Below are 15,137 nucleotides of genomic sequence, written 5' to 3'. Positions count from 1 at the left end.
TTGTTTGCTGCTTCAGGACCTGGAAGGCTTGCTGTGATAGATGGAACCATGAATTCTACTGTCTACCAAAAAATCCTGAAGGAGAATGTCCGGGCATCTGTTCATCAACTCAAGCTGAAGCGATCTTGGGTGCTGCAACAGGACAATGACCCAAAACACACCAGCAAATCCACCTCTGAATGGCTGAAGAAAAACCAAATGAAGACTTTGGAGTGGCCTAGTCAAAGTCCTGACCTGAATCCAATTGAGATGCTATGGCATGACCTTAAAAAGGCGGTTCATGCTAGAAAACCCTCATATAAAGCTGAATTACAACAATTCTGCAAAGATGAGTGGGCCAAAATTCCTCCAGAGCGCTGTAAAAGACTCATTGCAAGTTATCGCAAACACTTGATTGCAGTTATTGCTGCTAAGGGTGGCCCAACCAGTTATTAGGTTCAGGGGGCAATTACTTTTTCACACAGGGCCATGTAGGTTTGGATTTTTTCTCCTAAATAATAAAACCATCATTTAAAACTGCATTTTGTGTTTACTTGTGTTATATTTGACTAATGGTTAAATGTTTGATGATCAGAAACATTTTGTGTGACAAACATGCAAAACAATAAGAAATCAGGAAGGGGGCAAATAGTTTTTCACACCACTGTATACGATCCCATCATTCAGTTAATGGTCCAGGCCTGGTGAGGACTGAGCTGACAACCTTGTGCCTTTAAAAAGTCCGATGTCTCGGCCGCTTGGTTTGGGGGGAGGCCACAGTCACACGGCACACCACCAGATGGGTCTGTTTGGGTCTCCAAGCACGTGGTGAGCAAGCAGCCAAGGAGAGCCAAGGAATTCACAAGCAGCTTACGACGGGCAGCGCGAGGCGAAGCCGAACAACAGAGGAGAAAGAAGCAAAGCAGCGGAAGGCGGCAGGCATGCGGGGGCTTGAGCCAACTTGAAATCATACAAACAGAAGCCGCCCAGCCGGCTCTGCAGGCACTCCAAGGATGAAGTCATCTCTTGATGTCTTGTTATGTGTGTGATGTCTCATCCTGGGGGCCCCACGCTCACTGCTGTCAACTTTTGAAGAGAGACGGAAAGAAGAAAAGTTTGGGAGATGTGTCAACCTCCCCACTGCAGAGTCCCGGGTTCAAACCCCAAAGTGGTCATTCAGTGACACAGAATTAGGCGTGTAGTAGAGAACTTGGACAAGTGGAAGAAACAACTTGCAAAGGTAAAGACATCACATAACAGAAGAAGACGTGGCCAAGTCAGACCCCCTGCAGTCAAACCCTAGGGTGGGAGAAGATCAAAAGTTCCATACGGCCCACAACACCAGGACCAGACATTAGAATGTTGGTTGAACGTGGGAGGAGGGCTGGAAGAAAGCAGCAGGGAGACAGAAGCTTGCCCAGGAATGTCAGGATAAGGGGTGGTCAACAGTTGAGAGGTTCTGACAAGTCGGTGTGGATCCTGCTAACAAGAACTGGAGTGAGAGGCCATGAGAAGAAAACTTCATGCAGAGCTTGCTGTTGGCACTTGTTTAAGATGGTGGGAGGCACTTTAGGTGGAGGTCTGGAGGGCAGCGGAAGTGATTGTCCACCACCGCAGACCCTCTGACTGGAGAGTAGTGTTGTGGTTATGGGTTGAAACACTCAGTGAAGGTTAGTAACCACCTGATGATCTCTCCTCCTCTTCCTCCTCCTCCTCCTCCATCCATTCAGAATGGCCACCTGTGCCAGCAAATTAACTTGGCGCCACAATGGACTGGCAACTCAACCAGACTGAACAAACAGCATCGCAAAAGACAAAACCAGCTTAAGCAGGTCCATCGATAGGAGGCACAGCTCAAATAAATAGGCCAACAACGGAATCCTTCCTTTATTTTCTTTATTTCATCGTTAAATATCGACAAAGTCCAAGAACATTTCTGCTTACAAAGCAGGTAGGATTGAACCTCACGAGAAATAAAAAACAAAACTGAAATGACTGCAATGTAAAATTTTGGCACAGCCCGGTATCAGTGATAAACCCTGACCAATAGGAGTGGGAAAGAGGCGGGGAAAGGGAAAGGGGCGGAGGAATGGAAACACCTGGGTCCGCCCACTAAGGTTAGAGATAACAGCATAACAGCACACTTTGTCCTGTGTTGACTATGATTGAGCAGACTGGTGGGCACTGAACTGCCATCCTCACACTTCCTTTACTGTATGGATGAGTACCCCATTTCGACTTTAACTGAATTAATAATTTTGAGATTGGAAACTATTGTTTTTGGATGGTGTTTTATAACATCCATCCATCCATTATCCAACCCACAATATCCTAACTACAGGGTCGCAGGGGTCTGCTGGAGTCAATCCCAGCCAACATACGGCACAAGGCAGGAAACAAACCCCGGGCAGGGCGCCAGCCCACCGCAGGTTTCATAACATTTGAGGTACAACTGGTTGCACCTTGAATCACATAGACAGGTGAAGTGACTGGCTCAGGGTCACACGGTGTCAGTAGTGGGATTTTAACCCACCGTTTCTGGGTTTGGAGTCCAAAGCTTTAATCACTTTATCACTGTATAATAGCATAAACATTATACAAAAAATTCCAATGACTGGACCTTTGTTTTATACAGCCCCACTTACAGAATCTATAATCAGACAGCATCTCCATAACTTTAAATACACAGTGAGAAAGGCGCTATATAATACAAGGCTCAGCTCGATCATTCAAAATAATTTAGTTCAAATGATTTTTAAAAGTGAAACGCACTATATAAAGTAAAGATTCACTCAACAAACTTGAATTTATACTACATGTGATTTAATTTAATAGCTGGTGTGCACTAATAAAAGGCGCCATATAACTTCTGTTTTAATGATTTTTACTCACTGGCCATTGACTGCTCGGTAAAGCGGCCATCAAACAGCTCACATCTGAGTATTCGGATCCTGCCATTGCATTTGGCATGACGTGAACTTAGTGGGTGAGATGAATCAGGCGTTCTACACCCAATTCCTCATTTTGAAAGGCGCTATATAAAGACTAAGATCTTTTCAATAGAAACAGTTGAGGGTTAAGTAATAATAATAATAATAACAATAATAATAATAATAATAAATGGTACAACCAACCAGCTCGTCCATTTCAACCTCCCGCCTCCCTCTCCTTTTAATCAGACCCCTTCGGATTAAAGGCACCATATAATATAAATTCTGACTAACTGCCTGGCTGATTCACTTTTGTTTGTTTTCACTGTGCCTTTTCCGACCAAATCATAGCCAGTCATTCACATTGCTTCCCCTCCAGATACCATCAGGTTTTAATCACTGATACACATCATTACCAAACTTAAAATATATTTTTTTAAAAAGACGCTTCTTAAAAATGAGAAGCTCAATGCTATTTTACATAACGCCTGTCCCCTAGCGGTCAGCAGGATGTCTTGTGGGTTGTGGCTGTGGTCACATTCGGGAACAGATTTATTTTGGTCCTGCCGCTCCCTGGGTGGCCACAAGAGGGCAGCAGAGAGAGAGAGAGGTGGTGAGGCAAAGGGGCTGCAGCCGGAGCAGCGTCCATTGGAGCGGCGCCACCACGGATTCTAGGAGTCACATATTGCTTCTGCATTTAAGTGGAAATCCATAGGACTTAAAGACTTCCCTCCACTCTGAGAAGAAGAAGAAGAAATTTATTGCAGATCCATAATTTAGTGCAAACAGGGTGAGTAGATGTAGCATCCAAGAGCAACTGAGCTGGGCCAGCATTTTTGAGATGGAGGATAGAAAAAAGGGGGAGGAGCCTTGTATGGTCTTAATTTTAAAAAAGTCTGCCCCTCCCCCCTCATTCAGGTCCTGCCCCTCCCCCGCTGTCCCCCCTGGCCCCGATGTCACTGGATGCAGACATATTTCTTCCACCAGGACTTGGAGAGCGTTTTCATTTTGTCCGCCGTGTTCCTCATCTTCCTCTCCTTGCGTGCCCTCCTCTCGGAGAAGCGCAGGCCGGAAGAGATGGCGACGTCAAAGACCTCCTTCAGGTTCTTCTGGGTCAGCGCTGAGCACTCCACGTAGCAGATTGCGCCCACTTTCTCGGCCAGGGCTCGAGCGCCGCTCTCGGACACGGGCTTCTCCTGCCGCCGGTTGAGCTCAATCAGAACCTTAACGTCTTGCCTCAGGTCACATTGGGTGCCCACCAGGATGACAGGCACCAGAGGGCAGTGCCGCCGGATTTCAGGAACCCATTTCTCCCATATGTTCTGGAATGAAGCCGGGTTGACGACACTGAAGCAGAGGAGGAGGGCGTCGGCTCGAGGATAGCAGAAGTGCCGGAGCTTGTCAAACTCGTCCTGAAAGAGGAAGAAGACAAAGATGGGGTCTTAAAAGAGTGAGCCGTCCACATCCAATGTCCACCCGCCAAATCACGTTAGTAACTTTTTGAGTTCTCCATACCTTGCTATCTTATTTTTTAAGCAGTCAATACTGCTATAGACACACGTGGCCAGCCTCGTCCATACCTGCAGGATCAATTGGTGGCTTTGTGGACAGAAGGCTTCCATTCCTCACTTACCACCAGACCTCACTATTATGGAGCAAATTTCAGTTTCTTTCAACCTTCACAACATGCCAGGGGTTGGCAGTTATCCTCCCCTTTGTGGACATTTTATGGTGTTTTTGATATCTCCCAGAATTTTTGCTGAGCTTAGAACAGGCTCTGGACATCATGATGGGGAGTTGGGGATTATGATGGATTATTATGTCTGGGTATTAATCGTTGATTGAACTCTGTCGACATTTTGTTACCTATTGGATGTTCCCACCTTTTCATGGCCTAATAAGGCCATATCACATTAGACAAACTTTCCAGCGACTTTCGTTTCCATACACAGTTGGCAGCATGCTCCTGTGATGTGTGGGCATCTAGTATGGCACGCCCGGCAACTCAGTCCACCACTCACCCAGGTTTGACTGGGTGTTTAGTCGTAGGTGTGGCCACTGTGTGCACGACGGCTGACAACCAATGAATGCTCAACATGTAGAATGCACCATATGAGAAATAAGGAATGGACCCCACAGACGGAAGGTATGAAAACAGGTTTGAACTGGTCTTTAGTTGTAGGTGTGGCCACTGTGTGCACGACGGCTGACAACCAATGAATGCTCATCTGGACGCATAAGGCATACAAGGCAATGACGAGGAACACGGAACACACGTGTTTTGGATCTCACCAATGGAAGAGAAGCGTGTCATCTGTCTGAAGATTCGTGTTTCACAGACTCAGTGCCAGTGCTACATTATTTTGCGCCCTATGCCAAGCTCATTGGTGTGCCAGCTAACTGTTTGGCAGCTAACCCCCTTGGCCGGGTTTCGCCGTCTTATGATCTGCACACTAGGTCAATGCCTAATTCACCTTAATGGACGTCCTATAACAAAATGGAATAATAATATATATTTTTTTCATTTATTTGGCTTCTTTATGTATGTATTTGCTCTCTTTATTTTCACATTCCCAAACTTACTATTTTACATTTGTTTGCCTGATTCGCCCTATTTGTGTATTTCTTCACTCCTTTGTCCTTATCTGCTCTTTTGGCTTATTGTTATCTATCTGTGTAGTCATTTGCCTGCTTGACGAGTTTGTTTTGTCTGCTCATTCACTAGCAGATCATTTTCTATTCTTTTTAGAATTGAGTTTTTACTGTACACGCCTTTACACCTAATATTTACTTGTGTCTATTTATAAGTTCACCCCTGTATGCTTTGGTTTATTTGCCAGGGCTTTTAGTTATTCTTTCCCTTGCCTATCTACTGGTTTGCTGGTTGGTTTCTTTCAAGGCCCAGCTAGGACTTGGATGGGAGACCATCTAGGAAAAAGCTTGGGTTGCTGCTGGAAGAAGGTGTTCGTGCGACCAGCAGGGGATGCTTACCCTGTGATCTGAGTGGGGATCCCAATGCCCCCCAGTGCAGTGATGGGGCACTGGGCTGTAAAAATGGTGACGTCCTTCAGATGAGGTCCTGACTCTCTAAGCATTAAAGATCCGTGCGTAGCCTTCATAAAGAGTAGTGTTGATCCCAATGTCCAGGCTAAATTGCCCACCATGGCCCCCTAATCATCCCCTGTCTCTAATTGGCTATCTCTCTCTCTCTTTCACCCCTTCACCATCTAAAAACTCACGTGTGGTGAGTGCAGTGGTGCAATAATGGCTGCCGTCGCATCATCCAGATGGATGCAACACATTGCTGTGGGCTGAAGTGGCTCCACACTCCCTATGAAAAGCACTATATGAACGTAAAGTATTGTTATTATTATTATTATTATTATTATTATTATTATTATTATTATTATTATTATTATCCATCCATTTCCTAACCCGCTGAATCCGAATACAGGGTCACGGGGGTCTGCTGGAGCCAATCCCAGCCAACACAGGGCACAAGGCAGGAACCAATCTTGGGCAGGGTGCCAACCCACCACAGGACACACACAAACACACCCACACACCAACCACACACTAGGGCCAATTTAGAACTGCCAATCCACCTAACCTGCATGTCTTTGGACCGCGGGAGGAAACCGGAGCGCCCGGAGGAAACCCACGCAGACATGGGGAGAACATGCAAACTCCATGCAGGGAGTCTCCTAACTGTGAGGCAGCAGCACTACCACTGCGCTACCGTGCTGCCCATTATTATTATTATTATTATTATTATTATTATTATTATTATTATTACACCAAACACAGACCACAGCAGCAACCAGGACCAGTGTGGAATCACCAGCTAACCGAAACGGAACATCAACCACCAACACCCATGGTCCCTAAACGCCATTACATTATATCAGAAGACTAAGAAAATGGCACTCCTTGAAAAAGGACAAGAACTCCAAACAGTGACCCCAGCATGAGACACCAGGGGGGCGGGCGCTTGATGCATCAGTTGTGTGGAAACATCTGCATGTGTCCTGACCTTCAGTGCCTGTCCAAATGTGCAAGAGGGGGAGAGCGCGTCAGTAAACCTCGGACACCGGTTGACGCCAGCATGCCATTCTTATTATAAGGGGAGTGAAGTTCACCCTTTTCTAAGCTGCTTAACTTTGTGTTGCACTCTTATCTGTTTTTCTATGCTGACCCTCAAAACTACGCAAATCAGACATTCATTTTATTTGATAGGCAAATCGTGAGCTTGTGTGCGAAGTGACGCGCTGGCATCCGAACAGACTCCGTCCCTTTTTTTTTTATTTAATTGCCGTCATAAAGCCGCGAACGCGCACAAGCCCGCGCTGTCCCGCAGATGCTTTTGGCAAGCTTACTGGAAACACTTCTGCATTTTCCTACATCATATCTAGAGAATCCTTCCAGAGCTCTTCGACTTTGTATATTTTTCCTATTGCATACTGACAGCATGGAAAATATGAAAAAGGACAAAGATAACATTTGGGGTCGTTTAGCGTACACCATCATCAAACCGCAAGTGAGTGCGACGGGTTTACAGCCTGCAGTACGAATAAAGAAGCTGACGGAAGGATTTACTTAAACGCACTCAGGCGCCGCAAGTCATGAAGGACGGTACGTCACACATCACGATTAAACTGAAAAACTGGTGTGTGCAGTTTGGGGTCGCAGGACTATATTGAAGCCCCAGCCCACCTCTCCGGCATCGTGCCCGATTGATTACTGCAAAGGGAAAGGAAAGGAAAGTGGACGAGGTGCCATTGTGCCACTGATGATGGACTGTCCTTCCTCTTGAACTTCTCGCCGGAACGATTCAACATAAACAACACTGAATATTATTTACAGGTTAAAGGAATTCAGTCAAAAAGTAGAGCCAAGGACTCACCTGTCCGGCAGTGTCACACAGCTGTAATCTGACTGGGGTCCCATCCACTTGAACGACAGCTGAAATAAACAAAGAAGGGTACACGGGGTTAGGCTGTGCAAGCTCAAAACAAAATGGGGGATTATAAAAAAATAACTGCAAAAAGTCTGAGAGGCTGTAGGCTCGATAACATGGAAGAAGCAACAGAAAGAGACTATGGGGAGGCATGGCGGCGCAGCGGTTAGCGCTCATGGATCCGAATCCAGCGCTGAACACCTTTTAACATCATTCAAGGGGCTATATGAATAAACAGTGCTGCAGTGCAACTTTAAATGTCTTTTAGTGTCATTCAAGGCTTTATATAAATAGTATTGCATTGTAAATTTAAATATCCCTTTACAGCAGTCAAGGCGCTATATAAATAAATAGTGTTGCATTGTATATTTAAATATCTTTTAGCGTTTTTCAAGGCGCTATATAGTGTTTTACTGTAAATTTAAATACCTCTTTACATCAATCAAGGCACTAAATGAATAAATAGTGTTGCATTGTACATTTAAACATCTCTTAACATCATTAAAGATGCTCTATGAATAATAGAGCTGCATTGTATATTTAAATATCTTTTAGCGTCATTCAAGGCGCTATATAAATATTGTTGCATTGTACACTTTAACACCTTTTAACATAATTCAAGGCACTATATAAATAGTGTTGTACTGTAAATTAAAATACCTCTTTACATCAATCAAGGAGCTTTATAAACAAATAGTCCTGCATTGCAACTTTAGATATCTTTTAGCGTCATTCAAGGCGCTATATAAATAAGTAGTATTGCAGTCCATATTTAAATATCTTTTAATATCATTCAAGGCTCTGTATAAAATAAATAGTGTTGCATGGCAAATGTGCACTTTACCTTTCAACATTATTCAAGGCGATATATGAATAAATGGTGTGTAAACTGGACTATATTGCCATATTAATCAGCAGCCTCCCAAATGGCGCCTCGACACCGGAGGCCGTGCACAAAATGTGTGCCCTAATGGCATCCCGTCCGGTGTTAGTTCCTGCTCCCCGCGTTAGCCTAAAATCGGATTGGCGATTTCAAAAAAACGCTTGGATGCCAGTTTTGTTGATTTAGATTCCCGTTTGCCGAACTCAGCGATTAAACTATATACTTTGGAAGGTGATAAACGTAATGGTGACAACCCCTCACCGTCAATCTGATTGTTTAAATGGAGAGTCTTTGAAATTCAAACCATAGGATCCCACCCGTCCCGACAGATCCATTCGGAAAAAAAAAAAAAACAGGACAACAATCGCTCCTGCAGATCGGGGGATGGGCAGCTCTTATCGGACGGCGCTGGAAACCTCGTGGAGCCGAACGGAAAAAACAGCGTAGCGTCTCACGGTGGTCGGGTCAAGGGTGAGGGGTAGGAGCCAGCGAGTCTGCTGCATTTACGAAGGGGTTGATCTGTCAGCCTATTGTTAAAAAAGGAGGAAAACAACTTTCCAAAATTCTAGCGATGATGGACAAAATGAGTTCGATATGTCCATTAAACATAACGAGAAATCACAGCAGCGTTAGACCGGGGAGATGAGGGGGTCATCTTTGTGAGTGTGCGCGCATTTTATGTGACAGTACGGACAGCTGAGAGAAAGCGCGCCGATCGGCACGGGCAATGTGGGGGTGAGGGGCGTTGGAGGGTCTGGGTTTGAGCCCATAGACACCGGCAGTTGCTACCTTGCCAGCATGACGTTACAACCGCACGGTGTACGCCAGAATTTTCCCCGCTTTTCACGGGTTCATAATCCACGAAGATTACTAGAATGACTGACCATTACCAGAATGACGTAATTTAATCCGGCGTGAATGTGTGTGTGTGTGTGTGTGTGTGTTGTCTCCTCTTCCTTTAAATACACACGAAATAAATGCAACAGGGCCCGACTAGTCTTTTCAGCCAGCAAGCCCATTCAGAACACTTGGGATTTGTAGGAACCGCAGGTCTAAAGTTAAGCAAACCAAACACGCCATCGTTTGCGCAATCAGCCGTTCTTATACCTGCAGTTTTAACACGAATGGGGCTTCTTCACAGCGACTGTTTACATGCGTGAGGAAGAAAGGAGGTGTTTTAACAGCTTCACTTTGTAACGCAAATGACATTAACTCTTTCAAGTCCATCATCGACTGCCGCGTAGGTGCGAGTGTCGCCAGGAGTCTCTGATGTGCTCCGCCGTCCCGTCCAGAACTGCACAGACCTCCCAGTGGGTTCGCAGAAGCGGGATAAAGTCTTTGATTTAAAACCCTGGAATGCCTTTAAAATGGCACAACACTTAAGCCTCGGGTCTGTTTTAAGGAGTTCGAGTTTTAGCGGATCGCCAGCACCTGTCTGCTAATAAAGACGCAATTCAGGACCCACTCGTGGATGGGACGCAGATCTGAGGCAGAGCATACACGTGACGTGCAAAGCCACTTTGTAGCATGTATAGATTATATAACTGTAACTAAATATTCATTCACAGCATCCACCCATTAATTAATCCGCTGGTCATTCGGCAGCACAGCGCATGCGCTAAAATAATCCGTATAAACGGCCACTGGGTGCTGTGGCTCCTTATAGAACCCTTGCTTGACCGAAAAACGACAGAAGAACTCTTTGCTTGTGCAGTTTATTTGAAAAATTTCCTGATATGTAATTAAAAAAATGAAATTGTCCATGTCTAGTATGGCTGCAGTATTATGAAGCGAAAGTCCTTTAAACTTTTGTTATCATCTATCCATTGTTATCTACGGAGCCCAATACAGATCCAACAAAACAAAGGCTCTTTTTGGAACTTTCGTGTGAATGGATATCTAGGGTACTAAAAATGGTTTTCCTATATGGCATTGCTCGGAAGAATCATTTTGGACTTTAATCATGTTTTATGTCCTGGGACAGACAGTGTGCCTTTTGAGAGAAGAGGCTTTGGACTTTAAAACCTGAGGTCATGGGTTTAAATCCCACTACTGACACTATGCTAAGGATAAAGGCATCCGTCAAGGAATAAGGATATGTTTTAAAAAGTCATTCATGAATAAAGATTTAATATATTCAGGGCTGACTTTATACATTTAGACGGTGATTTTATTTTAATATTAATCAGTAGCCTCCCCAAAGGAGTTTTGTCACCTGCAGCTGTGAGCACAATATTCTCCTGCTTAACATCCCATAATAAATATTTATTAATGTACCATGCCTGCTTTAACCAGAGCAGGTTCATGGGGAAGCTGGAGCCTATCCCTAAACAAGATGCCAATTCATCATAGGGTGAAGGGCCATCTTAACATATGGGCACAATGGGCACCTACCCGGGGGCCTCAGGAGCATTGGGGGCAAGTGTTGTTTCTGATGCTTGTGAGTGTTTCTGTTTTGTTATCGACACAGGGGCCCCAGCGCATCACTTTGCCTGTTGGTCTATGATGCTGGTAAGATGGCACTGGGTGAACACACAGACATACATCATGGGTTGCATTAACATTGCCTGTCCACCTAACCTGTTTGTCTTTGGACTGTAAGAGGAACCCCACATGAACAAGGGGAGAACATGCAAACCACACCAGGTGGGCCCGGGATGTGAACCACTTCCTCTTTGTTGCAATGCAGCAGGACTATACAGTATACCACTGCACCACCGTGCCACCCAATATACATATAAACACACTAATAAAAGTAAAGGTGCCAGAGTGGTTCTTCAAATAGGGGGGCCATATTTGGTTTCCAAAAGCCCCATCCGTATGAAGGTTCCAGAAAGACCCTTTACTTATTTAGATCAGTAACAGGCTCCATTCAGTGAATAGATAAGAGATTTAGGAAACACCAATGGGTCATGAACTTAAGGACTCTTCCCTCATGAGCCAACTTCATGGCAGTATATTAGAAAGTTTTTCAAACCACAAAGGACCACCTTCCTATGCAGAGAACCCTTCCCAGAACAAAATGTTGCAAGGGTTCAATAAGGAATCACGCAACCCAGAATAATAAAACCCAAAATAATAAAATACTATTATTTTGAAGAGTGTACATACTGTAGATTCATATATAGAGCCTTACCAGTAAGGGATGCATAATACAGTCAGTCAGTCATTTTCCAACCCGCTATATTCTAACTACAGGGTCACGGGGGTTTGCTGGAGCCAATCCCAGCCAACACAGGGCGCAAGGCAGGAAATAAACCCCAGGCAGGGTGCCAGCCCACCACAGGGCATACTCACACACACTAGGGACAATTTAGAATCGTCACTGCACCTAACCTGCATGTCTTTGGGCTGTGGGAGGAAACCGGAGCACCAGGAGGAGACACGGGGTGAACATGCAAACTCCACGCAGGGAGGACCCGGGAAGGGAACCACATGTCTCCTTACTGCGAGACAGCAGCGCTTCTACTGCGCCTATGCACAATACAGTATTAATACGATTAATTATTATCAATGGCAAAAACATTAAAATAAAGCATCACTACAAATAAACCGGAGGCACTTTCACGGTTTCAAAACATGAAGTAACTTAAATGTCGGCGACATTCGACGTCATTCATCTGTGAGGATCTTCCCTGAGTTACAGAGGGGAATTCTTTATTGACCTCCGCCTTAAGTCGCCACTTTTCCTCTCTCTTATCTTAAAACAGCTCTTTAAAAATAAATAACTATATACAGTAAAGTGTATTTTACAAATATTGCGATGAACTGGCGTCCCGACCAGGGTCTGTTCCAGCCTTGCGCCCAATGTCAGCTGCGATAGGCTCCACCCTCTAGAAATAGGACTGGCTGATATTTTACAAATACGGTTTCCCTGCCTGCTCCTCCCGGTATCCGTCGGTGTTTCTCCGCTTATTATTTTCTGCTATAATGTCTGCTCCCGTAAAGCGCTGTCTGAATTAGGCGCTATATGTACAAACTGACCGATTATAAAGCGCTCTTCACGGCTTAACATCAGGCGTCTTACAATAATACAATTCACAGTCGTGTGATGCAATCCGTCCATTCATCCTGCACAACCTCATTTTGGGCAAACGGGAACGATTGTAATTCATTACACGGTGAAGTACACTAGAAGGACGTGCTGAGACGATTCGCCATAATAAGCGTGAATTATAACACTAATAAAATATTACTAGCCAAACAGTAATTCTTCCATCCATTTACTATACACGGCAGGTCCAACTTTAAAGCCACAGATTGTGTTTCCCAACCTGAACAGGACCCCGCCGTCCGGCTGCCAGTTCACCAAACGGTCTCTGTGGTGGCGTGAAAAGAAACGTGTTTTGTGGCTAAGACAACTTTAAAACGAGCCCCCGTATTTCTCCTTTTAAGGTGCTGTTATTTCCCAAGATGAACCCCTGCGTTAACACAAGGCTGCTGGCATGCGAAAGGTCCGCCAGAGCGTCAACGCTGCAGATGAATGGCGATCCGAGCTCTTTGAACGCTTACAGTGCTGAGCACGGAGGAGAAATGGAAGCAAGCAGCGAATTGGCGCAGCACCCGCTTTAAAAGGCCGGCAGTGTGACCGATCGAACTTTAAAGCTAAGACAAGTGACGCGCCACTCCCGAGTTCTCACTAATGCGGTTTAAGCGCGGGGGCGCGGCGGAGCAGATTTACCACAACGTTAACGTAAGCTGCGCAAGTCCATTCAAAAGCATGGAGTCCGTTAAGCGTCGCGTCCGTGTTATATGTTTGCGTTTTAACGGGTCGCCAGAGCCTGTCCGATAGTAAAGACACAAGGCGGGACCCCATGCCGGCCGGGACGCACTTCTATCGTAGAGCATACACTTGTAAGAAGCCATTCTTTATATAAATCCGGATATCCAGTTACAGCACCCATCTATGAATTAATCCGCTCATCACCCCGAAATTCCGCAGGCACCCTTAGGAATGCTGGCTCTAAAATGACACTTCATTGGGATATGTGGTCCGTTCTTTGAATCCTGCGCTTGACAAAGAACCATTTCATTCTGGGAAGATTTCCACGAATATGACACGGGGGTCTTTGGGCTTCGAAAACGACAAAAAAAGGAAATCTTTAATGTCGAATGTTACTTAGCAGGATATAAGAGATAAATACCATTCATGATGAGTGTGTTATTGTGTGCAGCACGAGTCTTTTTAAAAGCGGGACCCCAACATTAATTATCGTGGTTATCGTGGCTATTTGTGGATCATGTTTCATAGCTAAATAAATAAATGGGAATGTGGATGGTGCTATTTGGAGCCAGAAAATGGTATCGCACATGCACTTAGGCACCTTTTATTTTTAAAGTCGTGGGACTCTAATGTGTCGCCAGGGACACTTACTACGGGTCAATTTAGTGTCGCCTAATAACCTGACAAACGATGTCTTTGGGGGGTGTGGGAAAAAAAAACACCAGAGTATACGGAAGGGGGACCCCCGTAGGCCAAGTGAGAACGCGAAAAATCCAAGGGGACAACGAATGTTGTCACTGCTACCCAATGCGCCACCCAGCCGACCTATATAATAACAACACTGTCATACTTATACTATATATGCACCATAAAATATATACAAGTACAGAATAGATCCAGATATATATATATATATATGTACACACACGGTGGTATATCAACACGCATAGACACATACACATATAACCGCTCTCCTGCATATATTATTATTATTATTATTACTGGTTTTATTATTTGTATCATTGTTTCTTGCGCTTCTCCTGAATGCGCGCACTACTTCATCGTAGCCCCCAGAACTGTTAACGATGTCTTACCTGAAAAGTCGTCGAATGCGGTGGGCACGTATTTCGTTGGATAGCCGTTCGTAGTGTAGCTGACCACCAAACTGGTCTTGCCCACGGCCCCGTCTCCCAGTAGGACACATTTCAGGTTTCGCTCCTGTCCTTCCCACGACCTTTTTTCTTTCGGCTTGTGGGGGGGCACCGGCGGGGCAAAAATCGGCCTGTAATCCGAGGGCATCTGCGATAGCATCGTGCTACTATCAATGATTCTCTCCAGAATTGCAGGAGTCGCACGGCGGATGAACTACAACATTAAAGAACTCGGGTCCAAGTTGACACCTTCTCAACACGAAAGCGGCATCAGTGTAAGTAACAAAAAAGAAAAAAAAAAAAGACGACGGGTTTGGATGAAAAGTCTCACGTGTCGTCTCACTAACCGCGAATAAAGTCCACCTCAGCCCAACGTCAGTTTAAAAAGCTCAGCTGATTATCTTAGCCCGTCCCACAGCCACCCCCACCCCCTCCTAATATCCACACAATAGGCGCACAGAGCCCTCCCTGACTGCATCTCACGCTCCGTTCATTGCGGATCAGTTCCCTGCTG

At 45.1% G+C, this 15,137-nt stretch overlaps 1 protein-coding gene across 1 annotated transcript; it reads right to left on the bottom strand.

Annotated features, from left to right (window-relative positions):
• Nucleotides 1-1,860: 1,860 nt before the first annotated feature.
• On the bottom strand, nt 1,861-15,002 carry rhoub (ras homolog family member Ub). Its single transcript, XM_039768044.1, has 3 exons — nt 14,567-15,002; nt 7,813-7,871; nt 1,861-4,321 (listed from the first exon to the last, which is right to left on the bottom strand). The coding sequence occupies exons 1-3, from the start codon at nt 14,781-14,783 to the stop codon at nt 3,866-3,868; spliced, it is 732 nt and encodes a 243-aa protein (XP_039623978.1). The 5' UTR covers nt 14,784-15,002; the 3' UTR covers nt 1,861-3,865.
• Nucleotides 15,003-15,137: the final 135 nt, after the last annotated feature.

The sequence above is a fragment of the Polypterus senegalus genome, chromosome 11 (genome assembly GCF_016835505.1).
Source record: "Polypterus senegalus isolate Bchr_013 chromosome 11, ASM1683550v1, whole genome shotgun sequence".
NCBI classification, from domain to species: domain Eukaryota; kingdom Metazoa; phylum Chordata; class Cladistia; order Polypteriformes; family Polypteridae; genus Polypterus; species Polypterus senegalus.
Note: the sequence above shows the minus strand (reverse complement) of the source record. Positions and strands in the feature narration are given on the sequence as shown.